General features: G+C 57.3%; 4 protein-coding genes across 4 annotated transcripts in view; 2 read left to right on the top strand and 2 right to left on the bottom strand.

Moving 5' to 3' along the window:
- The first annotated feature begins 5011 nt into the window (after positions 1-5011).
- Positions 5012-19177, top strand: LOC119105599 (uncharacterized). Its single transcript, XM_037229060.1, has 5 exons — positions 5012-5083; positions 8081-8271; positions 17048-17181; positions 18663-18832; positions 19155-19177. The coding sequence occupies exons 2-5, from the start codon at positions 8116-8118 to the stop codon at positions 19175-19177; spliced, it is 483 nt and encodes a 160-aa protein (XP_037084955.1). The 5' UTR covers positions 5012-5083; positions 8081-8115.
- Positions 10974-13680, bottom strand: LOC119105909 (trichohyalin). Its single transcript, XM_037229471.1, has one exon. The coding sequence runs from the start codon at positions 13387-13389 to the stop codon at positions 11116-11118; it is 2274 nt and encodes a 757-aa protein (XP_037085366.1). The 5' UTR covers positions 13390-13680; the 3' UTR covers positions 10974-11115.
- Positions 19178-19257: 80 nt separating the features above from the next.
- On the top strand, positions 19258-23272 carry LOC119105733 (N-acetyltransferase ESCO2). The gene is made up of 6 exons (XM_037229219.1): positions 19258-19276; positions 19601-19851; positions 20580-20775; positions 21133-21300; positions 21911-22119; positions 22510-23272. The coding sequence occupies exons 2-6, from the start codon at positions 19679-19681 to the stop codon at positions 22631-22633; spliced, it is 870 nt and encodes a 289-aa protein (XP_037085114.1). The 5' UTR covers positions 19258-19276; positions 19601-19678; the 3' UTR covers positions 22634-23272.
- Positions 23267-25475, bottom strand: part of MESK2 (misexpression suppressor of KSR 2) — a gene marked incomplete in the record, with an annotated part of 54394 nt that continues 52185 nt past the window's right edge. Inside the window, 1 exon segment of the mRNA XM_037229218.1 lies at positions 23267-24509. Within this exon segment, the coding sequence (XP_037085113.1) occupies positions 24463-24509 (47 nt within the window).

Genomic DNA, 25475 nt, shown 5'->3' with positions numbered 1-25475 from the left:
CATGTTGTTGGCGACAGCGATTTTTTCAGCGACGAGATCCGATTTTTCTGCAAACACGTAACATGTTCATTTATGCCACAGAGAACATCGATAATGACGTTTATTTTTCAATATCATGTGATCTGCGAGGTCAAGAGCATGGGCAAGGGACGGGAAACTCCGTATCACCAAAAAACCGACCAATTTTGAATAAGGAAGCATCAGAATGTTCACAAGCGCAAGAACTAGGATCCGTTTATAAGCCCTGACCTCTCCAATCACTATTCTACGTCATATTCAGGATCCATAGACGAGGAACTCTATATCACGAACATATTATTGAGTTCCCCGTCATTTGGGTCTTAAGTTGGACCTTGAAAGGTAACCACAAGAGGTAAGACTTTTGACGGACGTTAGTTCCTTCCATAGTGAATATTCTGGTGTTGGCGTAGTTAAAATCTGCCGGCAATTTTTTGGCGATGTGGAGTTCTCCTTCATTTGAGTCTGCATTTGAACTTGAAGGGTGACTTTGGTAGGTCGGGACTTTTAGACAGACGCGCTAGTCCATGCACTGGAATATATTTTTAGTGCTTGCAGGTTCAAAATAGGCCGATAACTTTATGGTAATGTTGAGTTTCCGACATTTGGAACCAGGGTTTGACCTTGACGATCATATATTTCCACGCAAGTTTTTCAGTGCATTTGCGAGGAACATTATTCACGTAGATAAGACAGTGGTGATAGCCTTATTACTCGCAGAAAAAAATGGCAGAATGGAGACAAAGATGAATCGATATTTCGACCACATGGTGTTATCGAAACAGCGGCAGAAATGAATTCAAAATTGCCTGCTGAATATCCTCCCCGACTATCCAGCCGCTTTTTTAACTGCAGGCCACAGTTTTGCAGGATACAGACTTTCATGGGATTTAACAAATAGCGATTGCCAGCCATTAGCACGATTGCCAGTGCATATCTAAGAATTAGAATACGCAAAAATACGTGTACACGCAAACGAACTCAAGAAAGTACGTATCACACGTCATGCTTCATCCAAACATGCAAGCGACTTGAAGTCAAGGCACACATCACTGACAAAAGCGCATATCGCCCTCGGATAATTGGCCATGATGAGCCGTGTACGTGAAGATTTCGACGCTGACCTTTTATAGGGATAGGCTCATTTATTTATAGGAAAATAAGTTGATAAGAACATATTCACTTATTTATAGGAAAATAAGTGACCGCAAGCCAGATACCATACTGTTGACCGAGGCCCTCTCCAAATCCCATAACCTTCCTATTGCAACATCTCTGCTATTGATATATGGTTACACCCTGTGCACAAACTTTAATCTATCTCTGCTCAAACTCGATCTAGCGGTAGGAGATGTATTTGTGTCTATGTGTCCAACCTACTTAATGCAGCTGAACACTCATTTGGGCCAAGTCCTCTCGAGCAAGTGTGGCTGAAGATGGCCTTGAGTTGGAAGGACGCCCTAATACTTGGCTGCATATGTCGAAGTCCGTCAGGCAACACCCAAGACAGTGTGCGCGAGTTGTAGGACCTTACGCAGAGAGCGTGCAGAGCCCAATTTTTTCACTTGATGGTTGTAGGCGACTTTAACTTGCCTCAGATTGACTGGGTAACAGGGCGGTCATCAGCTCCAGAGAGTCACCCAGCCCGCTCACTGATGGATACCATCCAGGGCTGTTTTTTCCAGCATGTCCAGCAGCCAACATGCTACCGGGTGGGTGAAGCTCCAAGCGTCCTGGACCTCATTTTCACAAACGAGGAGGGGATGGTGAGCCAAATCGAATACCTGCCTGGGCTAGGTAACAGCAACCATGTGAGCATCGGGCCCACTTTGATCTGTTACTCTGTGCTGCAAACTCCTCGTCCCGGTCAGCTGACACACACGAATTACGAGCATCTGGTTGACACCCTCAGGTTAATGGACTGGTCACTGATGGAGAACCCCAGCCGCGAAGGTGCTTGCAAGTTCTTCAAGGTGAGAATCGCCAGGGCGACTGAGGTTTGCTCCCTCAAGAGAAGGACTGAACCTAAGAAGAACTTGTACATGAACCCAAGGGCCATGCAGCTTAAGAAGACTAAGGAAAAACTATAGCGTACGTAAACGCGGACTCAGGATGTTCTGGACCATGCCAGGTTTGTGCGGTGTCGCGATGACCTTCGGAAGTTGACCAGAAACCTTTGGAAAGAGTATGCGATGAAATTAATAGCGGACCTCAAATAAAACCCATGGCCTTTTGGAGGTACGCCACCTCAAGACTACACACACGATGCATGGTAGAAGACCTTGACGATGACGGAGCGTTAACCAGCAAACACGAAGGAAAGGCCAGTGTCCTCTATAAATTCTTCGCCAGTGTTTTCACGGACGAAGGGAATAATGCCGTGCCTGTGTTGCCTTGCAACTATACTGGATCGTTTCTGGATGACATGGACATCTCTACCCAGGCAGTGGCAAATAAACTGGCTGCTCTGGAGACCTCGAGGGCCCCTGGGCCAGACCATGTCCACCCAAGGCTTCTTCGTGAGTCCGCAGACGTCCTTGCAGTACCCCTTAGCGCACTTTCCCGAAAATCTTTGGCACCCGGAATGCTCCCGAAGGAGTGGAACCTTGGCGAGACAGTCCCGATCTTTAAGAAATATAACGGACAATCCCCAGCGAGCTATCGCCCAGTGAGTCTTACTGCCATTCCCTTCAAGATACTCGAATCTTTCGTCCGTGATGCCCTACTTAATCACTTCTCTGAGTCTTGTCTTCTTCATGCAGCCCAGCATGGGTTTCTCCCAAAGCGGTCCTTTATCATCCAGCTATCAAAAGTCATAGAAGATTGGAGCGCCGCGGTAGAGAACAGAGAGCCAGTGGACGTTGCGTATCTGGACTTTACCAATACCTTGATTTTGTATCTCATAACTGTCTGCTCTCCAAGCTTCATGCTTACGGTGTGAGAGGTAATTTGCTCCGATGGATCAGGGCTTTCCTTACCCACTGGATGCAGAGAATGCGGGTCCAGGGCTCGAAGTCGGACTGGACCAACGTCGTCAGCGGCATCCCGCAAGGATCAGTGCTTTGATCAACGCTATTTACAATCTTCGTAAGCGATCTGCCAGAACAAGCGCGCGGCGCGGTCAAGATGATCGCGGATAACACCAAGGTCTACTATCGTGTCCCGGGGCCTCTGACTGACCCACCTCTACAGGTTGACATCGACGCCCTGGCCAAGTGGTCAAAGGGGTGGCTGCTCCCCTTTAGTGCAGCAAAGTGCGAAGTAATGCATATCGAAAACTGCAACCCGAGGCTGACCTACTTTTTGGAGGCCGAGATCGCGGTCGAGTCCATAGAGCAAGACCTCAGGATCTTCGTGGATTATAGGCTCAAGTTCCACGTGCAGACGGTGGAGGCGATCTCCAAAGCCAACCAGATGCTGGTGGTCGTGAGGCGGTCTTTGCCGACGTCGATGCTCGCACGTTGCCATTACTCTTTAAGATCTTAGTACGTATTCGGAGCATGACAACGTAATTTGGGGACCGTTCGGAAAACTGGACCAGAAGCGTCTGGAGCGGGTTCAGCGACGAGCTACCCGTCTTGTCTATGAAGTGAGGCACCAGCCATACCCTGGGAGGCTCAGAGTCCTCCAGTTGCCCTCGCTGTGCGACAGTTGTCGTGGGGGAGGCATGGTAACAATGTACCAGCTGTTTCACGGAGGTATGTCGCTGTCGGAAGAGAAGCTTCTGACAAGGCACAACTCAGAATTGACAAGAGGACACTAATGGAAGCTGAGAAGACTTCGAGCTAGGACTCTCGTCCGTCGTAACTCGCTTAGCACGCGGATCGTCAACAATTGGAACGTTCTTCCACACCCGGTCGTGTCAGCAACCTCAGTTGAGCAGTTCAAGTATGGGCTTAATATGCAGTGGGCTGACATAATGCATGACATCCCACACTGAATCTACACATAATTTGATACTGTTTGGTTACCGGACTGAGAGCCTGACGAGACCGGGACCGACAGGCCTAGTGGCCTTTTGTAATTCCGAATCACCATAATATAAGATAAGATACGTGAATCTATTCATATAAAAAGTCAGCGATCAAATCTTAACGTATGGAACTCATCATGGCCGGTTATGCGAACGTGATATGTGCCTTTATGTGTAATGTATGCTAGCTTAAAATCGTTTACATTTGTAAGTGATGCTTGACGCGTGATGCGCGATGCCTGTTCAATTGAAATCGCTTGCATGTATAGTTGATGCGCGATGTGGGATGCCTGTTAACCTCAAATCGCTTGCATGTTTGAATGAAGCATGGTGCGTGACGCGTATTGGCTTGAATTCTTTGCATGCACATGTATTCTCGCGCATTCTCATTCTTAGATATGCACTGCATCATGGTAATGGCTGGCAATCGCCCTTTTTTAATCCCATACAAGTTATTATCCTGTAAAATCTGTGGTTTGCTGTTTCAAAAAAAAACCCTGAAAAATCATGGAGGATCACCAGTAGGCAAATCTGAATTCGCTTCCTCTATCGTTTCGATGAAGGCGTGTTGCTGAAATCTCAACCCAACATGTTTCCATTCTTCTGGTTTTTCTGTGAAGGACAAGGTATTTACTGTCTTATCACATGTTATTGCAAAACACATGCGATTTTCAATGTTCTCGTGGCATGATTGACGAAATGGCGTGCATCCAGAGAAATCGGAACTCGTCGCTGCGTAAATCGCTGAATAAATCGCCAACTCCACTGGCGTGGTAAATAAAGACTACGCACGTCACCTGCTTTATGAAATGACACACTGATCGCCACCAGTCGTATAGACGAAAATATTCGCCCAACAAGCGAGCATCATCCTCATCAAGTAAAACAGAGATTATCATCACACTGTTTCGCACTTCGGGTTGTTTTTCGTGTCCCTCCAAAAATTTCACCGACTTGGTAACGTTGAAGATGTGCGTCTCGCGCCAATTTCATTTGATTCCACTACTGACGCCGCGTCTCCACCACTCTCGCTAGTGCAGGTTAATTGCGATTTGCCGACGTTCCTGATTATTCTTCTTCATCACCGCATCGGTAGGTTTTCAAGCGCTCCTGACAGCCTGCTTTTCACCTAAGTACCGCTGACATTGTCGAGTTACTTGTCTATCATGTGCTTCGAAAAGGAAGGGAATAGTATCGCTTGCGTGGTGTACTGGAACTTTACTTGGTGCACGCACAGACAACGGGCAACTTGAGAAAGAAACGGATAAATTTCATTTGCAAAACACTAGATGCTTGGAATCAACCCTACAACATATTGCTTTGTATGATGGATAAATTAACTGGAACAGAGTGTGGCAGTGTCTGGATAAGGATTGGTGTTCTTTTGTACCAAAATTTGAAGGCATTTATGTTTAGAAGTATAGACAAGTTAATCTTGCATCATAGGAGCATCATAAAAGGAAGTTTTTGCTTAATTCAATTTTCTGCCATGCATTTGGTGAATTTTGTAATTTAATTAACACACCTTGGATGTTGGCAATTACTCCTGCTTTTTGGGGTTGAAATGTTGTAGAGGAAAGATGAAATAGGTGGGAAGGCATCCAATGAGTAATCCTGAAGTTAGAGATAATGCCTATGACATTGCATTAAAAGAGGCCTCACAAGACATCTCAATACTTCATAATTACTGTTCACCTTCTGGTTGTTGAACTGCCTCACTGAACTGATCAATGCACTGTCATATTGTGCTGTTTTGAAGCAATTTTGCCATCCTGAAATCCAAGCCTGGCATTCAAGCATAACTGCAGGTGTGTGCAGGATTTATGGGTTCTGGAACACTGTTGGGCATAATATATTGATGTTCATTTATTTTTTATTTCTTAACTGTAAAAATCATTATAATTTATGATAGATGAGTTTGTTGGGAATTGACACAACTTGTTCTATCCATGTGGCCAGTTTATTTAATGGATGATGCTTACATATCAGTCCCCAACAATCACACAATTATCAGTTGTTCAGAAGAGTGTCCGAGCAGACAGGCTAGGAGTGCCTCATATACTTCAAAATCTGTCTTTGCAAATTTTTGTCTGGTATGCTGAGCAGTCAGATAGGGCTGGCTCTGCTTTGGGTTAGCTAGAAAGTTCTTGCCTTGTTGAATATGTGTATGTGGTTGGGCTGATCTTAGATCAATTTTTATAAATACAATGGCATCAACTACATGTTGTGGCCAGTCAAACTTTGCATCATTTTTGGCTTTCAAGACATTTGCAGGTAAGCCATCACTGACTGCAGCCCCCTCCTTCTACCAACTTGATTGTGCTCTGCATCCCGCAGTCAGCTTAGTGCTGAGCGTAGCCTTCATAAGATCACCATGTTATGCTCCTTTCCAAGCTGAGACTTAAGAGACTTTCAGCTTGTCCTATCATTGGGAGCTTTATTAGAACAGAATTTACAGAGATGACTTCTAGACCCCAAATACTGTAAAGTGACTTGATACAGAGAGAATGAATTGGTATTTTTATATAAAGTAACACCAAAGCACCCTTCCATTTGTCATCAGTCCCAGCTAATGGCTTCATATTGTGACCAGGTAATTGCCCACATATGTTGTACTTTATACTGGTGGTGTTCTACTATAATTGCTCTTTCCAGCCATTTGTAGCCACATAGGCTTACCAGCTGACATAATTAGGGGTCTTGGGGTTTTGGGACATAATTAGGGGTCATAATTAGAGTGCCTTGAGTTTGGCACAGCCTCAATGGTAGAATGTTTATTGGGAACCTGCATAAGCAGTGCATTTGGTGATGCCCATGTGTGCCAATTGAAAACCCATTTTTCACAATGTCATGTTAAATGTATTCTTAACTTAAAAGTGTGAATTTCAAATCAGGTTTTTGTATGGAACCAACTTTTGTTCAGATTTTTTCTGGTGAAGGAATTACCACCACCAGTGTCAACACATGCAGCACAAATGACTTGTGGAATAGTTGGGGCATAGCCATTCAACTGACAATTCAGATATATCAAAAAGGCAATTTTACAAGAAACCTGGTGCTCTTCAGTTGTCATGTGGCCAACTGAAAGTCATGGAGATTAAGTGCTTACCGCACTTGATGATAACATTTGAAGATTATTGGAAGACAATGTTATAATGATAGCATTTGATGATAACATAAGCACAGTTACAGGTCCTTACAGGCCCCCTACCTCCGGCGATTTCACTTGCTGTTTTGGATCACTGATTGCACGGGTATTCTGCGCTATGCTCTTGGGTCCGTCATTAGGGCCTTCAGATCCGTCGTGGCCAATTGTGAAACTGCTTCACAGAATGTACTATTGGCAGCCTGGTCATGCCGAAGTCTCCTCCGTTTCTTACCCACACCAGTTGACAATTTGGTGTCGTGTGACTTCGGGCTAAAGCGGGCACCGATGCTGTGGTCGGGATGGCGGAGCCGCGGGTCCAAGATACTTTTCTTGATGCTCCTATGGGTCATCAGGACTTGCAAACATTGCTTTGGTTGCGGCACGTCTAATATGCGATCTTCCTAGCCCTTCGGCGAACGAGTTTTGAACGTAAAAAAGTCGCTTGGTGTGGTATCTGGTTAGAGCATCACATGAACACGTGCGTATGAGGTGCTTTAGCTTTCTTTTTTTGACAAATAGGTCGTGCCAAATAGACGTGTCCGAGAGCGAATCCACGTCCTTCGGGAGCCTACGACGGTAACAAATGTTGTGCATAAAAGCGTATTTATTTCAAAGGTGATGATGCTATTGTATATAGCTTCTCCATCATTGCACGGTATAACCGTGGCCTAAGCGTGGGGAAGCATCAATACCTGACCAGCTGGTCAGCTAACTTCCATCGACCAGCAAACGCGGTAATAGCACCGTGGATAAACTCATTATGCCAGTATGGCCGTATAGTAGTGCTGTGATTGTCAAAGACGAACTTCTGTTGTTTTCGGTGATCACAGAAAATAACAGAACGAAGCCAACGGGGAAAAGAACATGAAACAAGCTCAACGATGAATAAAGCTGAAATGATATTGCGTTGCTATATGCTAATGTCAGTGTGTTATTCCCAGATTGGTGAAGCTATTTCGGCTGCAGGTGTACCGGTATGACTCGTGCCCGCCTCGCCAGCCGCAAGGCGTGCAATAATGGCACGATCAACAGAGGCGTCGGCCACAGCATCAAGAAGGCGCAGAAGAACAAAAAGCCACGTGGCAAACGAACGAACATCATGCCATTTGGGGAGCGAACTCCGTCACCAAAGGTAAGTTCTCTGATAACACATTGTTTTCGTTAGAATTACGTCAATTACCTCAAATTGCTGACATGTTTTCAGTACCCCTGAATTTTGCTTCGGTGATTAATTGGCACGTATTTTTAGCTTCTAAGTCAAACATGCATCTTGTATAGCGATGTGTTGCCAGTAACTGGCTGTTGTCGCCCGGCCGGCGACGTTGAGTTGGTGTTGGGCCGAGCCACGGCCTGGGATTGTCAGTTGAGTTGGCGCTGGGTCGAGCCACGGCCGGGGATCGTCAGTTGAGTTGGCGCTGGGTCGAGCCCCGGCCGGGATCGTCAATGGAGTTGGTGCGCTGGGTCAGCCACGGCCGGGTATCAGTTGAGTTGGTGCTGGGTCGAGCCCGGCTGGGGATCGTCAGTTCAGTTGGTGCTGGGTCGAGCCCCTTCCGGGGATCGTCAGTTGAAGTCGGGACGACAGCAGCGTCCGCTGACGCCGACTGCGTGAGCCGGTCTGTCTGCCGCCTCCTCTCTGGGACGGAAACCCGTGAGGATGTGTGCCCCGACCGGCGGTCATCGGGAGCAGGGTTGCGAGGGGGGGGGGGGGGAGGGATTTCACGGCGCGGCCAGCCAGCATGACGTCAGGACCGGCGGTACGGGAGGCTTGCCTGGGCTGACGTCGTGATGACCGGGCCGTTACCGCGAAATGTTTACCGCCGTTGATTACGTTGAAAACTATTGTCGGCAAACGTTGCCGCGAAGCCGACGTCCCTGCATCCAGACTGGTACATGGCGGTGGGAGGTTGAACTGTTTGTTTGTATATTACGTTGAATGAGAAATAATCAGGCTGTCAGTGCTTGGTACGATGTTAAATATACAGCTTCGGGCCGACGGGGGAGCTCGCCAGCGGCTCGGCTGCTCGGAGGGTTGAGGCAGCTCTCCGTCGTAGAGCGATATACATCTCCACACGACGACAGTGCAGTTCTTCGGGCGCAACGCCCTGTGTCGTACGCTATATCATTTAGTGGGCCGGCGTAAGGTCAGGAGAAATTGTTACTTTTTAGGGTAGTATTCGCATGCTGTGGGGTCTGGTGAAATGTTTCAGCTTATTCGCGCTGTAGATTTTCAAGTCATCTTTTTACCATGGTACCATGCCTGAACATCACGACTTTACAGGGTGGCTTGCTCGATATGCCTGCTTGATTTGCGGCCCTGCATAAAATGATAGTTATGGGCGCTGTACGACCTGCAGTGGATGCACGCAAAAGAATTATAATCACAGTCAGATGCTCCGATGGGTTCAGGTGCGCTCATGGATATGCGTAGGTTAAAGAGCGAAGCATGTCTGACACACGGTACGTACATTGGTGGCTAACGTTTTTTATGCGGTGTGGGTACGTGTGATAACTATCCACTGCTGTTTTTTTGTTTGTTTGCAAAGGGACAAGTGTGCGGGCTTTTCCGCTGTGTACAGGTTTAGGTTAATGATTTGTCTGTATACTCATGCTAATTTTATGTCAGTATACCTATATTATGTTTTATGTCTATACATCTGCTTGTGTCTACTTACAATCGATATCTGGGGTTACCCAGGGAATGTTTGGTTGCTGTCTCAGACACAACCGCAGTGAAGTCGACTGCTGACTATGCAAAATCTGGGGTAAATGTTTATAAATGCCATTGTTTTGATGGTCCGCTCATACACACCGCAGATGTGAGCTTATGTTGGTGTGATGCGAAGCGAAACACCGTCCCACCGTATGAAAACGGGCGACCGCAATATTTGACGTAAAACCAAACGTAATGGAGACAACCAGTGGCGTGCGCGCTACACGTGGCGCACGCGACGCGTCATGGCGCCCAGCGTCCACCCAGCTCAGTGTCCACCCACCAACCACCCGACCATCTCACAAGGAGACTGTCTTTATTGCATCGCGAAGTTCGGTCACGTTCCTTCAGTCTCTATCGGCACGAGTCGTCGAGCATTCGTTGCGTCGCGAAATACGATTGCGTTCTTTCAATCCCGATGCGCGTAAACCACCGTGCTCTCGTGAGGCTAGAAGAGCGTTAGCATGAGGCCAGAAATGTTAGCGCGCGCCCCAACCGCCGTAACAATACAAAACCGCCGCGGGGCTGAAGACTAGTGCTGCCGGTACGACATTTGTGCCGCAGCTCATGACCTTGGCGCTACCAGCTCGCCCGCGGGCACAGCAGCCAGGAGCCCTTAGCTCTGGAACGGGCCCGACACGTCTCACATCGCAGGGCCATGGGCGCCGCCGGCCTCTCAGCGGGTCAGAACCCTGCTGGCTCGTGCTGCCGCAAACCCCCGAACCAAATTTGCCACCAGCGGGCTACTTCTCGTGCCAGAGCTCGTCCTTGAACGACTTGAACTCGTCCAGCTTGGAGCGGCGCGTGCTGGCCGAGCTGGCGGCCGACGCCGGCGCCGGCCGCTCGCCCAGCGATTCGGCCTTGCGCGCGCTGAACTGTGAGCGCGCGCTGCTGGCCGAGCTGGCCGTGCTCTGGCGCGCCGAGCGGAGCTCCGAGAGCACCGAGTCGGCGGCGGCGCCGGCGCCGGCGGGCCGGCCGCGGCCGCCGGAGCGACTCTCGTCGCGCAGGCTGCGCCACACGTCGCCGCTCATCAGGTTCTCGTACTCCTCTGTCTTGCGCTCATGCTGGCGCTGGGCGCGCACGTCGCCCTCGCGCACGTGCCGCAGCGGCTTGTAGTCGGCCAGCAGGTCGTGCACCTTCTTGTCGCCGGTGTTCTCGGCGATGCGGTCGGTGCGTACGCGTGACCAGCGCTGCTCCTCGCGCTCCCAGTCGGGCACGAAGCCGAACAGGAGCTCCTCGGCGCGGCGCAGCGCGCCGCCGGACGTGTCAGCCTCGTCCTCGGCGCGCCGCTCCCCGGACGCCGCTTCCTGCTCGGAGCGCGTCTCGGTCTCCGACGCCTGCTCTGCTTGGGACGAGCGCTCCTCGTGGACGCTCTCCTCGGCGACAAGTGCGCTGCTGGGAGTGCTGCTCTGTGACGTCGTGGCGCTCGTGTGACCGCTCCTCCTGGCTGGAAACCAGGTGCTCGTCAGTCTGTGGGGCTTCCTCGACTTGCGTCTGGCGCTGTTTCTCCGCTCGCTCCTCGGCTATTCGCTGCTCCTCTGCTCGCTGCTCAGCCTGAAGCTCAGCCTGTCGGCGTTCCTCAGCCCGCTTCTCGGCCTGGATACGCTGCTCAGCTTTCTCCTCAGCCTGAGCGCGCTCCTCAGCCTGAATTCGCTCCTCAGCCCTCTTCTCAGCCTGACGCCGCTCTTCAGCCTGAGCGCGCTCTTCAGCCTGAATTCGCTCCTCAGCCCTCTTCTCAGCCTGACGTCGCTCTTCAGCCTGAACGCGCTCCTCAGCCTGAATTCGCTCCTCAGCACACTTCTCAGCCTTAACGCGCTCCGCGGCCCTTTCATCAGCCAGGCGCTGCTCTTCCGCTCGCTCCTCAGCCTGTCGGCGCTGCTCAGCCTGGCGGCGCTCCGCCCTTTGCTCGTCCACCTGCGCCTGCGCCTGTCGCAGCTCGTCCTCCATCTCGGACATGCGGCTCTCTGAGCGTATGCTGCACTGCTCGTCCAGCGTGCTCGTGTTGCTCGTCTGTCGGCGCGCGGCGCGCGGCCGCTCCTTCCACGTGTCCTCGTCGTCGAAGTCGTCGGCGATGAACTGGCGCACGATGTCGTCGACGAGGCGGCTTGAGTCGGCGGCAGGCCGCTGCCGGCCGGACGCGGCGCGGCTCCGGTCGGCCGCCGTTGAGCTCGACAGCTCCTCGATGTCGACGCCCGAGGTGTTGCGCGCCTCCCGCCCCCGTCCGCCCACCGTCGACGCCTGCGACATGACCTCGTCGATGTCGACGTGCGTTGATTCTGCGCGCTCCCGCTGCCGGCCCCAGGCGTCGGTGGCGTCACGGCCCCGCGTGTCATCCGACAGGAAGTCGCGCACCAGGTCGTCGGCCAGGGTGCTGGCGTCGCGGAAGCGGTCGCCGCCACGGCGCGCGGACGGCGCGTCGCGCCGCCGCGCCGAGCCGAAGAACTGGTCGATCTGGTCGCCGTAGCGCGAGAAGATGTCTTCCTCGTCCTGGCGACGGCTCTCCTTGCGGTCCCGCATCTCACTCACCAGCGTCTGCGCGCGCTGCACGGCTCGCTCGAAGAAGTCGTCCGAGCCGCGGCGACGCACCTGCTGCTGTCGCCGCCAGCGCTCCTCCTCCTCTCGCCACGGGTCGTCGTCGTCACGCGCGAACTCGCGCACCAGCCGCTCGGCGCGCCGCGAGGCATCGTCGAAGAAGGCGTCGCCGACGCGGTGGCTGCGGTCGCGCTTGCGGTCGAAGAATGTGGCGACGAGGTTGTCGACCTCCTGGCGAATCTGCTCGCTGCGGTGGCCAAGTGAGTCGCCGTCGTCGCGTCTGACGGCGCGCCGCGCGCGATCGTACCGCTCCTCGTCGGCCAGCAGCCGCTCCAGCTCGCGCAGGATGCCGCCGCGGCCCTCGCGCTCCGTTGCCGCCGGTGCCTTCACCGCCGCCGCGCCGCCACGTCGGGCGCCAGTGCCGAGGGTGTGAAGGTCTTCGGATTGGAGCGATGCGCTGCGCTGGCCGGCCGCCAGCCGGCGCGGCGCGGCCGTGTCGGCGTGGCGCGCCGTCGAGCTGGACGTCTGGCTGATCTCGCTGATCTCACTGACCTGGCTGCGCTTGGTGACGCTAGAGCGGGCCGTGCCGCCGCCGCCCAGGTCAGCTACGGACGTCGACTGACGCGTCTCCGTCTTATTAACGGAGCTCGACTGCGAGGCTTCCTCGCCGCCGGCCACGGCGCGGCGCGATTCGGCCTCCTGGTGCTCGTTCACTTTGCTGTAGGCCTCCTGGGAGCGTTCGAGGCCTCCGCCGCCCAGCCTGCGCACGCCATCCTCGTGCCGCTCCAGCTGTTGCACCGAGCGTGAGGCGGCGCTCTGCACGCCGGCCTCGTGCGCCGCCTCCGACTCGATCTGGCTGGTCTCGCTCATGGTGACGCGGTGGTCGTCGTCAGGGCCGCCGCGCTGCTCGTGGCGCGCTTGCCGCTGCACCGACGACTGGCCGCCGCCGCCCGCCGTCTGCACGGCCGCCGTCTCCGAGCTGCTCTCGAAGCTCTCGCCGCGCTGCATGACTGCCGACCGGGGTCGGGTGGTCGGGTGCGAGAGACGCCCTCTGGCGAACTAGAGTCCCACCTGCGGGAAGGCGCGGTCACTGCCGTCGGTCACTGGACGGCGTCCGTTCACCGACCACTGCCGTGAGCGCGGTGTGGTCCGCGCCGGTGCTGCGGCGTCGCTACCCACGGGAAGTAGAGGTGTCGGCCGTCGCCGTCGTCTGAGCGCCGCCGCCACCCGCCTGCCGCTCGCGCCGTCCCGCCGCCCGTCCCTGCACTGCCGCGCGCCACCTGCTGCCGGAGTCGCGCCGTCTGCCGCTGAGCGCGCTCTGCGCTGGACGCCGCTGCCGCCGCCGCTGCTGCAGCCGTCTGTGCCGCCACCGGGCCGACTGAGTCAGCCACCGGCGGATTCCAGGCGGCCGACGACTATTTTGGGCGGCGTAACCGAACCGTCGGCGCTCGCCGCCGCCGCCGCCGCTGCCAGCCGGCCGGACGGCTGCCGCTCGGGGGAGGAGCAGGCTGTCCGGACACGGGGCCGTCATCGCCGTCTGGCCGGCCGGGGTGCTCACCTCACCGCTCCGAGAAAGCGATCCTCGACTCCCAGCGGCGGCTGGCTAAACTCGGCCGTGACGCGGCCGCCCACGCGCCACACGCGGGTGCTCCCCTGACTAACGCCGCTGGCGCTCTGACGGGAGCGGGGGGGGGGGGGGGGGATTTAGGGCGAGTCGTGAAGGGCTGCTGGCGTCGCTTGTTTTCTGATGACGCGCCTGCCGCGTGACCACGGGTCGGGTCGCCGCAAGGTGTTCACTGATCCCTTTTGGGGATGTTTGGGGACGACATCGAGTTTTTGAACGATTTAATATCTGATGAATCGTTTGGTGGCTGCATCAGGGTTTTGGACGGTTGCGTATTGGCGAGAATGTTTGTCAGTTCTGGACTACGTACTGAACACGGCGGCATGGAGAGCAGGCAGAGTAGGATTCTGATTGTATCACACTGAAAAACCGCCCATGTCAAACACTTCCCTTCCTACCGTCTGGCCGTACGGTCCTGCTCCGTTTCGTTTGCCTACGTCCAGGCACACTGCTGCGAGCAGTGGAGATCTTTCCGATAGGCTGCGCGCGGGGGTTTCGCGGGTCTTTTGCGCCTGGCTTTTTGCTACTGTGCGGTTTCCATCTTGCCCTCCGCTCTGCTCCCAGCTGTAATTTCTTTCTAGTTGTTTCGAATTCTCGAGTTGTTTTCTTAACGTGCGGCGCTCTGGCAGACAGCCGTCTTCGGCAGTGCCAACTGCCCCGCCCCTGGTGGCATTGTTTGTAAGCCATCGTACTAGTATCACAACTTGCACTGTTGTCGACGCCGGTATTTAACAATTGTGGTCATTTTCTCTAAAAAAGATCTACAGTGTGCGGCGTAAAGATTTACCCATCCCAAAACATTGTATAGCGTGCTTATTTTTCATCAGAATGTTATTTGACGTGGTTAGCATGCTCCCTTACATGTGTTCTTCTCTCTTTTTTTGTGATTTAGTCAAGAACTCAACATTAAACCCCGAACATCAGTCGAAAGTGCGTGCGTGACAAAATCGGGGCTTTAAAAAAGTGCTGGCGTCAGTGACAAAAAGGTCATGAGGCAGCTCAAAAACTGCGGAAAAACCGTTTGTAACGTGATGAAGCGGTACCACCAGACTGGTGCGACTGTCAGCGAGGCCATTCCTGGCTGCAGCCGATCTGCTCCCTCCAAAGGCGACGTGCAGGCCGTCAAGAAGAGGTTGCAACGGATACCTTCACATGTCAGAAAGGATCGGTGAAGCGGGTCGTGAAAGAGGATCTGGGACTTAAGACGTACAAAATGCAACGCCGACACCTCATTTCAGCAGCCTCAAAGGAAAAACGTCTGCACAGGGCAAAGAAGACGTTGGAGGAAATGGAGCGGCCAGTGATCGAGCTGTCATCTGGTCGGATGCAAAAATCTTCACTGTCCAGGCCGTGACCAACTCCCAGAATGACAGAGTCTATGCTGCGAACCCACGTGACCTTCCTGAAGGCAGCCGGGTGCATTTTCGCCGCCAGAAGCCTGCAATCGTCATGGTGTGGGCTGCCGTGGTGTCTGATGGCACCAAGTCTCCTCCGGTGTTCATCGAAGAAGGAGTGAAGGTCAACAGTGGTGTGTACCTGAAAATGCTGGAAGATGGCGTGCTCCCGTGAGTCAGAGAAACATTAGGCGACCACCACATCGTCACCCAAGATGGTCCACTGTCTCACACTTCGAATGTCTCCCAGACGTGGCACAAAGACCATTTCATCGGTTTTTGGGACCAGAGCTAGTGGCCTCCTTCCAGCCCAGACCTGAACGCGATGGACTTCGCAATGTGGTCTATCCTTGAGAGCGATGCCTCGAAGGCGTCCTACAGCAGCCTCGCGGCTCTGAAGGCCGCTCTGGCCACAGCCCGGCCCAGTCTGGATGAAGAAGCGGTGCGGCACTCCTGTGCATCAGTCACGTCACGTCTGAAAGCTGTGATCCGCGCAAAAGGCGGTCATATCGAAACGTAGCTCTTAAAAACAAAAAACAAACACGAGAAGAATGTGACATATACATGTGCCGGAAAAGATGGCCTATCTCTTTTACCTTTTTGACAGATTGACAAATATATGGGTATACCTTTACGCCGCACCCTGTAACCCTTCTCTGAGGCGGTCCATGCACGGTGATAAACAAAATCTGCTTGCTTTGCAGTCTCATACTAGCGCAAAAGTGCTTAACAGGTCAAAGTAATATCACAAGATTTTGGATGACAATCCTTCACCTGAAGTTCGTTGAACCGTCGAATTTATGATCTCGCTCATTATCGTGTGATTTGTTGCCTCGCGGACTGTCACTCATGTCTTCTGCACGTCTGTATGGCTGCTCCTGCCACGTTCTCACTTGTGTTGCATGGCCGGACACAGTAGTTGACTGTGACCGTTTTAATGGTCCAGAGAACTGGCGCCGCGCCGTCGCCCTCAGACCCCTTTAATGGTCCAGAGAACTGGCGCCGCGCAGTCGCCCTCTGACCCCTTTAATGGTCCGAGGGCTGGCGCCGCGCAGTCGCCCTCTGACCCCTTTAATGGTCCAGAGGGCTGGCGCCGCGCAGTCGCCCTCTGACCCCTTTAATGGTCCAGAGGGCTGGCGCCGCGCAGTCGCCCTCTGACCCCTTTAATGGTCCAAGGGCTGGCGCCGCGCAGGTCGCCCTCTGACCCCTTTAATGGTCCGAGGGCTGGCGCCGCGCAGTCGCCCTCTGACCGCCCGTGTGGCCGACCCTCTGACCGCCCGTGTGGCCGACCCTCTGACCGCCCGTGTGGCCGACCCTCTGACCGCCTGTGTGGCTGGCCCTCTGACAGCCCGTGTGGCCGACCCTTTGACCGCCCGTGTGGCCGACCCCCTGACCGCCTGTGGGGCCAGCCCTGTGGCCACACCTCTAACCGCCCGTGTGGCCGACCCTCTGACCGCCCGTGTGGCCGACCCTCTGACCGCCCGTGTGGCTGGCCCTCTGACAGCCCGTGTGGCCGACCCTTTGACCGCCTGTGTGGCCAACCCTCTGACCGCCCGTGTGGCCGGTAATTAAAGCCCGTTGAGCGCGTGTGGGGCCTGTGCTCTGAGCCCTCTGACTGCGCGTGTCTGACCTCGCGTCTGTCGGCCAGGTGAAACCCTCCGACCGCGTGTCCAACGTGTCCACCTCGCCTAAAGCCAAGCCCGACGCCGCCTCCGACAACAAGTTCTTCCGCAGCCGCGACCTCAACAGGAAGGCCACCGTCTCCATGTCCAAAGGACTCAAGTAAGGCGAGCCGTTTCCAGTACTTTATGTTTGCAACGTCTCCATGTCGCCATCACGATACAAGATGGAGCGTGTGTGTGTGTGTGTGTGTGTGTGTGTGTGTGTGTGTGTGTGTGTGTGTGTGTGTGTGTGTGTGTGTGTGTGTGGTGTGTGGTGCGTGCGTGCGTGGTGCGTGCGTGCGTGCGTGCGTGCGTGCGTGCGTGCGTGCGTGCGTGCGTGCGTGCGTGCGTGCGTGCGTGCGTGCGTGCGTGCGTGCGTGCGTGCGTGCGTGCGTGCGTGCGTGCGTGCGTGCGTGCGTGCGTGCGTGCGTGCGTGCGTGCGTGCGTGAAGATCGGGTCCTGTCGTCACGTGTTAGCAGTCAAGTTTCTGCACTAGATACGTGCTGGCCTTTGGCCCAGCCATGATCGGGAGAGTGTGATGGTTCTGGACTCATCCAGACGTGCTGAGTGGTTGTGAGGGGCCGCATCAGTGACGTCGGCGTCCGTGCCGGCGCCAGGTCATTGTCGACCCAAGCGGCTCCAGGCGCCGCTGGCTCTCGATCGTGGAGTCCCGCCAAAATCAGCTCTGGCCGCCGATCAGCAGCCTGCTGGTGGCCGGTCGGAGGCCGGCCGGGCCGCGTGGGGGGCCCTCCCTGCAGATTGCGGTCCCGCTGTTTGTGTATGTGTGTGTATGTGTGTATGCGTGCGTGCGTGCGTGCGTGCGTGCGTGCGTGTATGCGTGTGTGACACCTCGCTTCTGTGGAGGCGACCGCCAATTAACTTTGATCGCGTAGTTCTTCCAAAACTGCCGGTTTTGAGACGGCATGTGACACGTCGGCCGGTTTGAGACGGCGTGTGACACGTCGCCGGCTTGAGACGGCCGGTTTGAGACGGTGTGTGACACGTCGGTCGGTTTGAGACGGCATATGACACGCCGTCCGGTTTTAGACGGCATGTGACACGTCGGCCGGTTCGAGACAGCATGTGACACGTCGGCCGGTTTGAGACGGTGTGTGTCGCGTCGGCCGGTTTGAGACCGATTCTCAAACACACATTGCGCACCAGGCGATGAGGAAGCTGGTTCTGGAAGTGGTATCACTGTGGGCCCGTTGAAAGCGTGAATATCAACCTTTTGATTCATGTAACGATGCGATTTTCATTGTTTATCGCTTGATGGACGTCGCTAACGTAGCCAATTTCGGTATCGTTCCTCTTTTGTGGAACGAGAGACAGACTAATCTGAGCAAGCTGAGATTGGTACATTCGCGAAACGGCGTGTGTCAAACGCCGCCCTCCCCTGCGCTGCCATCAGCAGATGACCGGCGATGCTCGTTGGTGTGTGTATGACGTCACGCCCGTGTGGCAGCCTTCAGCAGCTAACCGGCGATACTCTGATGTGCGTGCGTGCGTGCGTGCGTTGCCACATCGCTTGTGGCAGCCATCAGCAGATGACCGGCGATGTTCGCTGGTGCGTGCGTGCGTGACGTCGCGCCCCTGCGGCAGGTACCAGGTGACGAGCGGCGGTCTTGTCCGGAGCCCGGCCCCCACCCGCCTCGGTCCGTTCAAGAGCTTACCAGCAGCGGTGCGGCCCAGGCCCGCTCCCAGTACGCCCACCTCGGCGCCGGCCCGGCGCGACCTGCTGACCGCCACCGACGACCTGGACGGCGCCGAGCGCGAGCCGCCGCGGCCGGGCACGCCCAGCACGCCCGGTACGCCGGCCAGCGCTCTGCGGCTGCTGCTGGCCGACTCGGACGACGAGGCGAGCACCCCGCTGCGGCGTAGCCCACGCAAGCATCAGCGCACGCCGACCGCCGCGCCCGCCGCGCCCACCGCCGGCGCCCGGGCGCCGCCTACGGCCGCGGCGCCGGCGCCGGCGGAGGCGGCGCTGCGGCGCAGCCCGCGCAAGCCGGCCCGCCTGCCGCCGACGGCGCCGGCGCATCCGACGCACGCGGCCAACGAGGGCCCGACGCGGCTGACGCTGACGCCGCGCCGCAGTCCGCGCAAGCACCAGGAGGTGAGCGGACGCGGCCGGTGGCCGAGGGCGGGCCAGTGGTACACATGATTGTCGTGCCGTCGCGCCGTAGAACAAATCATGACCATTAGCACCCGCCGTTTCGGTAAAGTGCCTGCTTCGGGTCGTTGCGTGCTATCTTTCTGGAATCTTTGAGCCTGAAGACTTTTGCCGGGCCCAATTCCTCTGTCGCTTTAAACTGAAGCACTTGCCAGTGTAAACATCAAACGCGGCTGACATGCTTGTGAACAGGCGAAGCTGTACATTGATGGGGCGCCGGGCTCTGGCCGTCCTGCGCTGCCGCCTGACGCCTCCCCTCCCCTCCCCTAGCTTCACCACCTCTGCCGCTTGAAGCCGTCCCCTAGCTTCACATCCTGCCGCCTGGCGCTGTACCGTCCCCGTCCCCTGACGTCACCACCACCGCCCGCAGAGCGTCTCGGCCGCCGCGTCGCCGGCGTCCGGTGCACGCACGCCGGGCGCCGTGTACGACCGGCTGGAGGAGCAGCTCATGCAGATGGAGGCCGGCGAGGACAAAGAAAACGAGGCGCCGGCCGGCCGCAAGAAGGACACCCAGCCGCGCTTCTACTCCATCTTCTACCGGAAGGCGGGCGGCCAGGTGGAGACGCGTGGCGAGGTGTCGCCGGCGCAGGGCACCGGCCCGCCGGCCAGACCGGCCAGCAAGTGAGTCGACCTCGCTGGCGCGAAGGTGGCGACCGCACCGCCGGGTGCCGGCGCTGGCCTGCGTCTCCGGTGGTGTATCGGTGCGAGTAGCGCCCGACCCGTGTCAGTAACCATGCCCCGTGGTTACTGGGCTTTGCCAACCCAACAGGTTGGTGACTGTTGTGTGCTTGGAATGTCGCATTCTTGCTGGGACAGCCTGGAGTGACTTACAGTTTGTTGTCGGTACAGGTTGGGAAAACGGATTATCGTTGAAGTGGGTAAAATGTTAATTGAGGTTGGCCAGCATGAAAGGGATTCTGCTGTTGCTAACCAGACATGAACGCCTGCCAGGCTCAATACCGCCGGGATCCAAAGACACCACAATCTGTCTGAACAGCTGACCTGAGCTGGGCTTTGGCGCATCAGACGCGATCTTGGCCCGCTTTCAGCGCGTGTTATTCGCGCTCGTACAGGTGCATGAAGGAGGCGACCGGCTGGCGCAAACGGCGACGGCCTGGACCGCGTGGTGCCGCCATCAACGCCGCTCGTGGTGAACGCGCTTGTAATGATTTGGTCCGTCAGGTGTATCGGCCGGCGATGGCCAACCCTCTCGGGTGTTCTAGCTGAGGATGACACCGACCCCCTTCAGGCGCAGCTGCAGCCTGTGGTGATCCTGGCCTCCGCTGGGGCGCGCCGTGCTGGTGCCGCTCTATTGACCGTGTCGCTGACGCCGGCCTGCCCCCGCCCAGGTCCACGCGGGCGTCAGCGCTGGCCGGCCGGCAGACCGGCGACGGCCTGGAGCAGCTGGTGATCGACGCCGGCCAGCGGCAGTTCGGCGTCATCACCTGCTCCACCTGCGCCGTGGTCTACACCATCGGCGATCCCGAGGACGAGGCGCTGCACGCGCGCCACCACACCGGCTACCTGGGCGCGCTCGCCTTCCCCGTACGGACGGCCTCGCGCTGGCGAGGAGCTCGCTTCACGAGAACTTCACCGGCCCGCCGGCCGTGTCGATCGGGTGACTGTACTTCTTGCAGTGATGAGGGATCGTTTGGCGTTTCTGACTGGCGTGGGGCGCTCACCATCGCCATTTTCGGTCGGTTTCACTCGCTGTCTGCTCCACGTCCGATGGTCTGCAGCTTAACAGGCAACATGCAAATGAGCACGGTTGCTAGACGGGACACTATGTGTGACTATGCTAAGTTATCCCATGCTATCCGCTCCGAAATGTCGTCCCCGAATGGGCGACATCGGTCGTCGCCACCCGCGTGCTGACCAGGCCGTCCGCGCGGCGCACGGCAGGGCTGGAAGCGGGAGCGCGAGGTGGGCCACTACATGGACGGCCGGGTGGTGATGGTGACGCCGCGAGACGCCGCGCACGCCTGGCGCAAGGTCGACAGCGTGCTCCGGCTGGTGGACGCCGAGCTCGGCTTCGTCGGCGTCGGCGTCCGCAACAAGGAGCAGTCCAAGGTGAGATCGTGGTCTCAGGCCCAATAGCCCGGCCTCTGCTGAGGCGGGTCGGGCGGCTCTGCGGCACTGCGATGCTGGTCCGGCTCGGGCAACACGCGGCGACATCTAGTATGTGTTTCGGACATCGCGTGCATACTTTCGGGTTTTTGCTTATACGTGTTGGAGCTCGGGAAATAACTTTTATTTTTAACGGTCCCGCCGCTGTCGTGTGTGTCTGTGCTCTGCGCTCTGGGTGGTCGCTGTAGTTCCGTCAGCAGAGTGCTCACCTTGTGAAGGGAGCCGTGTGCTGGATCACGGACACGTCCGGGTCCGGCTACTGGTCGAAAGTTTTACTGCTCCCCGCATCGATCCGCGTGAGGGATGACGGTGCTGACTGACCCCACGCGTTGATTGCATCATTGACGCGGGCCAGTCCTTACTACGTGACTAGTGCCACTGCGACGCGGGCCGCAGTCTGCTCACATTCCTTCCGAACGCTTCGCGCTCCAGGTGAACAGATCGCGTGGCTTCGGGCAGATCCGACGGGCCCAATCTGGCACTGTGACCGGTGCGTTTTCTCCGTGTGGCGAGCGCTCGTGTGCAGACCGGCTGATGCTCCGCTCCGCCACAGGTGTTTTTCTACGTGGTCGAGCGTCAGATCGTGGGCTGCCTGGTGGCCGAGCCGGTGACTCAGGGCTTCGCCGTGCTGCCGCGAGATGACAGCACCGCCGTGCGCTGCGACACGGCCGCCCGGCCGTGCGTGGCCGGCGTGTCGCGTGTCTGGGTGCACCGCGACTACCGACGCCGCCGCTTGGCCACGCGCCTGCTGGAGGCTATGAGGTGCGGACAGCTGATAGGGCGCACCACCTAGTGCCCCACTGAGCGGCGAGCCCGACTGAGGGTCTGGGCACACTGACGCGGCTCCGACACAAGGCGCCAGACCGCTGGTCGTTACGGCACCCGTGGCCCGGCACGAGACTTGTGCATCAAGCCGCAAGCACTTATGCCGGGGTCTGATTGCAGTTTGAACGCCTCGTTTGTTTGCAGGATTGTGTGCGTGGGTGTCAGGGGGTTTGTGAGGCCACGCACGCCCTGACTGTGCGCACCGCAAGGCCCCACCGAACTATGTTACGCGGCTAGTGCGCCGCGCATGCGCTGGGAGCCGTGTGGTGCGGAAGTGGCTGCGGCGCGGCGCCCATGGACCGCCTGACCGGTCGCCCTGCCCGACAGGAATCATTTCGCCTTGACGCCGCTCGGCTGGCCGGACGTCGCCTTCTCCGACCCGACGCCGGACGGACTCCAGTTCGCCGCCGGCGCCACCGGCTCCCAGCAGTTCCTCGTCTACAACCAGTGACGGCCGGAGCTCCGCACGGGCCGTGCGAAGAGAGAGGTTCGAGCTTGGAGGCTCCAGGTCTCTGGCCCGGAGCCTCCAAGTCTCGGACCCTCGAGGCCACCGAGCCTCTCGGCCCCGGAGTCTCGGAGTCTGGGAGCCTCACGGACGGCCCGGACCGCCGGCGGCCTCTGAGCCGCACCGGCACTGTCCGGTCGACGAGGCCGGAGCAGGGCATCGCTTTTATGAGTTTGGGCACGGGCCCTTTTTATCCAGGCGTGGGTGCCTCGTGGAAGCAAGAACCACTTCGCAGCCACTGGAGCATTTTGTAGTCACGGTGTGATCCAGCTGCGCAGTAGTGCCCCTCTGTCGTTTGCACAGTTCGCAAAGGGCGCGAGAGCACGTGCTCACTTTTGGAGGTGGCGAGCTGGTTTTTAGTTATGTTTTGCCCATCGGCCAGGGAAGCCGGGCAGGTCTGCCGTCGGCCCCGTGTTCGGCCCGTTGGCCTCTGAGAGCCGCCTTCCTGTGGTTGTCCGCGGCGTTTTGGCCGCTTGCATTGGGCATTGTGTCGTCTTACATTCCGGCTGAGTTTAGCTGTCCGCGTCTCTTCCGGTGAATGCAGATGGAGGATACAGAACAATACAAAATAAACAACGCTAAGTACCGTACGCAGTGTATTGATTGATAAGTTAACTACAACGGAGCGTCTGTGCGGCGCGGTGGTGAGCGGAGCTGGCGCCCAGCCGGTCCCCTGGCTAGCGCGGCGCCGCCGTCCCGTCCCCTCGGCCGTCCTCGGTCACCAGCCACGCCTCCGACCGCTCCGTCACATCGGCGCCGCCCGCCCGCTGGCGGCGCCGCCTCGCCAGCGTCACCGGGTTCAGCAGCGGGACTGGGAACAGAGCAGGAACGTCGCAGGCTCAGGCGAAGGAGCGGGACAAGAGGCGACCAGGGCATGAGATTCGCACGGGCCGGGGGTACAAGTGAGGACGGGGCTGACGGCGGGGAAAGGACGCCCAGACCTTCCCAGCTGGGGAGGAGATGTGGGACTCTCAAGGGTTGAGGGGATACGGAGGATGGGAACTGAGAGCTGGGAGAGGACGTGACAACCTGAAGGGTTGGGGAGAGATGCCGGAAGCAGAGAAGACACGTAGGTCTCCCGGGCCGAGGAAGAAACGGGACACAGGAGAGGACGTGGCAGTCTCCAGGGCCAAGGAAGGGGGACCGGAACCGAAGGAGGTGACATGGGAGTCGCGCGACGCGCCAACACATCTGGTCGCCTGCATCGGCGGTCGCCGCACTCCATATTCCACGATGCCCGAAGTAATAAAAAAGTAAATGCGCAAAAGGCATGTGGCGGGGAAGCGGCAGCCAGCCGGCGCCGGCGCGCCCCGGGTGAGGATCTTCCACACCCGGGGAACGTCACAGCAAGGCGACTGGCTAGGCCGTGAGATTGCCAAAGTGTCAGGAGGCGGTGTCCCGCTCTGATCATGATCGCTGCCAGCCGGCGGCGTCTGTGGCCTGTGATAACACCGGCCGATCGGGGTCCCGCGGCCCAGCGGTGCGCGCATGGTTCAGACAGCGCCCGACGCTGGCTTGGCGTGCTGAAACCTCCAACAGCAGCTACGACGCCGACCAAGCTCACACCACAACGCGAAATACGAAGCGCTGCCGGCCAGCTGGTCCCCTGGCGGCCGACCGACGAACTACCGAAGCTGGGTTCCGTGCGCGCGGGCCTCCCCGCCCGGAGGAGGCGCCACGAGCGCCCACTGCGCCCGCGCCGCCGTGCGGCCCGGCCGTCCGGCGGGTGCCGGAGGACAGCACGAGGGGCAGGGGGCGGGGAGTGGCAAGCGGCGCTAGTGGGCGGCGCCCTCCACCGACATCCGGCGACCAATGCCCGGCACTGCAACAGCGGCACGAGTGTCAACACGCTGCTGCAGTTCGCCGGCGCCTGACAGCACAGTGAACTGAGACATCACCAGGCACAGTCAGCCAAACGGGGAGGTACAGCACTTAGCAACCACTTATTGGCAGGAGCAATTCCAATTGTATTAACGTAGGAGCATATGTGCCATGACGTCAGATACGGCACAGACCCAGGTCGGGTGCGGCCTCGGTGGGGCGGCACGAGACGGACCGGGACAGCACGGGACAGAACACAACTCCGATGCTGCGCCGGGCGAGAGCGGACATAGCGGGCGGCACCGGCACGCTTGGGGACGCCAAGCGCCGCTCTCCTGCAGCCTGATTTCTAACAGCGATCCCCGTCCTTTTTGGGGCATGGAAGTCAGGACGAGAGGGCCAAGCAAACCCTTCCATCTCGGCAGCTTACTGGGCGTACCTGCCCGCAGCGCAGGGTCCGGACGGTCCACTCCACAGGACCAGAGACGGGAAGGGAGAGCCGTACACAGCATGCCGCTCACAACGCGCCGGCGCCAGCGTACACACACACACCAATAGCCAGACATAAGCCAAGAGAAGCCGACACACGGCGCCCGGGAGAAGAACGCACTGGGCTTAGAGTAGCCGGTTACAGCATGCAGACACTCACAACCGGTGCAGAGGAACTCCACCACCTGCCCGCGCCAGGAAGTAAAACGCCACAGGGCGTGAGGTCACCAGGCGAATTTCGGAGCATAACTCGGTGACAGCGTCCCCTAGCAGCCTACGCTCGGCGTCGGTACCGCGTTCGCCGCGCTACGCAGTGCGAACGCTTCTACGCACATCTCTACCAGCTGTAGATTAGCACGCCATGCCTCCGTTCCAAAGCAGTGCTAACGAAATGACGACATCCGCGTGCGGTAACCATGGCATTAGCCAGCACGCTGTGAGCCAGGCGCACCACTCCGGAAGCCCAGGGCTCGGGTGG

The sequence above is a fragment of the Pollicipes pollicipes genome, unplaced genomic scaffold (assembly GCF_011947565.3).
Source record: "Pollicipes pollicipes isolate AB1234 unplaced genomic scaffold, Ppol_2.1 Scaffold_6138;HRSCAF=7277_pilon_pilon_pilon, whole genome shotgun sequence".
Classification (NCBI taxonomy): domain Eukaryota; kingdom Metazoa; phylum Arthropoda; class Thecostraca; order Pollicipedomorpha; family Pollicipedidae; genus Pollicipes; species Pollicipes pollicipes.
Note: the sequence above shows the minus strand (reverse complement) of the source record. Positions and strands in the feature narration are given on the sequence as shown.